General features: G+C 46.6%; 1 protein-coding gene across 1 annotated transcript; it reads right to left on the bottom strand.

Moving 5' to 3' along the window:
- Positions 1-919: 919 nt before the first annotated feature.
- On the bottom strand, positions 920-2,640 carry LOC124962058 (protein CBFA2T1-like). Its single transcript, XM_047521160.1, is given in 2 exon segments — positions 920-1,065; positions 1,068-2,640. Coding segments are annotated over 2 exon segments (1,701 nt in total). The 5' UTR covers positions 2,623-2,640.
- Between the last annotated feature and the right edge of the window lie 486 nt (positions 2,641-3,126).

The raw sequence follows: 3,126 nt of genomic DNA, 5'->3' as shown, positions 1-3,126 counted from the left end.
AATAGACCGAATGTCTTACTCTGCAGAACCTTGCAAAAGTGAAGAAACGTTGAAGGGTTATTTAGGGCAGCTGGCTGATGTCAAAGCTGCCAGAATGCTAATTAATTGCAGGCTGAGTCTCTTACTTGTGTGTGTGTGTGTGTGTGTGTGTGTGTGTGTGTGTATATATATATATATATATATATATATATATATATATATATAAAGGAGCCTTTGTATTATGGCATTTTTTTCTTGCTGCTGTATTCATACATCCCACTGCAAATCATCTTTCATTTTTCATTCTGTTGACCTGGATATTATTTCTTTTCAGGGAAAAAAACCGAACATCTGTGTCTCCTTCTAATCTGCTGCACATCTGCGTGTTTTGTAGCGGGTCTTCAAAGTTCAGTTAGCAACCCACCGATGCCATTCATCTTCTTGTTAAAATGTCTACTGCTGTATCCAATGCTCATGCCCTTGAGGGGTTTCCTCTTTTTTTTTTTTTTTTCCATTATTGTATATAAAGAACATTGTGACTTTTAATATTAGCATTTTTGCTTTCAACAGCAATTAGCAATCTCTGGGTTTGCTGTTTGGTAAAGCATCGGTTAATGAAGTCATCTAGTTTAAAATCCCAGCTACTTGAAAATAACAGGGAGGAGGTCAAATCTAGTATTTCATGTTATATTCTCTGCTCTCTTTTCAGTTTTCTAAAGAAAAGATAACTTTGTTATCCACAACAAGTCATTACCTTACTGGTCCTCTGTGTTTTACTACCGCCTCAAGATAACAGTTAGGTTCTCTCTTGCTGAGGTACTGAAATAGGATAGTTCATCTCTAAACAAACAAACAGAAAAACCACTTTGAGCATCTGAGGACGAAGAATTGGTTTCACGTTGGTTGTGTTGTCTTTCCTCTGACAGTTCTGAGTCCGCATCTAGCGAGGGGTTGTCTCTATGGTGGAAGGGGTCCCCGGGGTGGTCGACTTCGGAGTGGCTGCTGGTGGTTTGTCCATGGGGCTCCCGGCCCCGCTGCTGGGCGTGACAGAGGAGCTGACTGCGGGCGTGTCCCCCTGCTGCGGGGCTGCAGGGTCTGTCCACAGATGTGGTGGTGTTTCTCCCAGTCTTTGTGCTGGTTAAAGGAGCCACAGTATCGGGCTGTGTTACAGCCACTGCAGGTTTCACTTGCTTTACGGCCACAATTCCAGCAATTCTCACTCGAATCCTCCTGCTGATTGATAACTGCCAGTGCGTCCTCTGCTGCCTGCCTCTTGGTTCAGCCTCTGTGCGCTGCATCTTTGGCTCGCTCTGTCGTGATCATGTCGTGGGCTTTCCGCTCCGCCTCAGACACAGCCTTCTGCAGCTCGGTCATTGCCTGGCACTTCACCTCATTGACGGCCTCCTCAGCTTTCTTCCAGATCTCCTCTGGCACGAATCCAGACGCAGGCCTGTGAAGGAATTCCTGATGTGCATCTAATGCCACTGGGTCAGGGTTGACGGGACTCTGCTGCCTGGAGTGACTGCTGCTACTGCTGCCACCTTTTTTCAAGTCTTCGGCATCACTGTACCACCGGATCCAGTATTTCAGTTCTTCCCGGTCCGCTTCCTGACATCGCCTTAGTACAGTGAGTGATCGCCTTGTATTTTCTATCATGTCCATTATGCAGTTTAACAGATGGTCAAGATGTTTCCATTCTTCTGCCCATTCTCTCTCTGTTAGTCTGTGATCAATCATTTCTTCTTGACGTGTGCCATGCAACCCCATAGGTCTGTTTCTGTCCCTGAGGTCCCTGTGGCTGGGTTGTTGATAGGAGTCCCTGAAGTGGTGGGCAATGGCCATATCATCCAAACGGTAATGCTGAGGTGGAGGTGGAGTGGGGTGAGGCAGGCCATTTGGCTGGTAGGATAAGCCATTATTTGGACTGTACCGCTGGCCTGGGCTAATAGTGCATGGTCACTTGCTTGGATGTTCTGAGTGCAAAGGCTCTCTGTCAAAGCCATTTTCTTTGGTTCTGTCTGGAGTTCGCCTCTTCCCGTTTTCATTCACATCAAGAAGCAGCTCTGAGGAGTCAACAGGGGAGGTGGTGCTGGCATCCAGAAGCAGCTGTTCGTGCTGGGCGAGGCACTGGGCAGGGTTCTGTTTGGCCAGCCTTGCACAGTGGAGGAGCTTGCGCTGCAGCAGGGGCAGGTTGGCCTTCAAAAATGGGATAACAAAAGGTCGAAGTGGGAAGTTAGTAGCTTCTTGCAGTTTGGAGTGAAATTCTTCAATTGTCAAAGTAGAGTTCACCAGTCCTAGCACAAGGGTGTGGACTCTTTCTCCAATCTCTGGTGAGATATCATTGCCAAACTGCTGCAGGGTAGTGAGAAACTGTTTCAGCTTGCTGAGTTGCCTGGCAATACAGGCTGGGGGCAGTTGTTGATTAGCCAGAGAAGAAGAGGAAGAAGAGGAAGGCCCGTTACTAAAGCCATTGGGTGGTGAGGGGGCGCCATTCAAGGCTGTAGGCGAATGGCTTGTGCCATTAGTTAATGTTGTTGGTGTAAATGAGCTGGTTCTTGGAGCTCCTTGAGTGGTTGGGGGCAGTGGCATGGTTGGAGGAGTCAGCCTAGATTGTGTCTTCACATCCACAGGTGAGTCTGGCATTGTGGAGTGCTTCTCAGTAAGATCTCCTCATCTTCAGAACTGGCTTCATCTCTTGAGTTCCTAAACATAGACCTTCACATCTCAGGTAACAAATTCTTCCAGGGAAGAACAGTCTCCTGAGTGACAGTTCATTACCTGATTAACCTCTGTTCTTTTTCATTGACCTCATCACCTACTGCTCTCTCTTGCTCATGTCATTTGAGCACAGCAGTCTCTTTGATAACACTGAATATACCAGGCATCCTCTCACCTCTGTTAATGAGCACTTTTTCCTTTAAGGAAAAGAGATGGGATCTATAAGAAAATGTGAGAAAACATTGCAATTTCGAAAGAAAACTCAGAAGTTGACCTAACAACCTGTCAATCAAAAGCTATATTCTGAGTGCTCATGAGGTGAATGATGAGTTGATGCTGTCTGATAAGCCGACTTTACTACCCAAGGTGAACCACTAGTTAGCCAAGGGGTTCTCTTCCCTCAAGGGACAATGTGACCATGACCATGGC

Source organism: Sciurus carolinensis, chromosome 12, assembly GCF_902686445.1.
Source record: "Sciurus carolinensis chromosome 12, mSciCar1.2, whole genome shotgun sequence".
NCBI classification, from domain to species: domain Eukaryota; kingdom Metazoa; phylum Chordata; class Mammalia; order Rodentia; family Sciuridae; genus Sciurus; species Sciurus carolinensis.
Note: the sequence above shows the minus strand (reverse complement) of the source record. Positions and strands in the feature narration are given on the sequence as shown.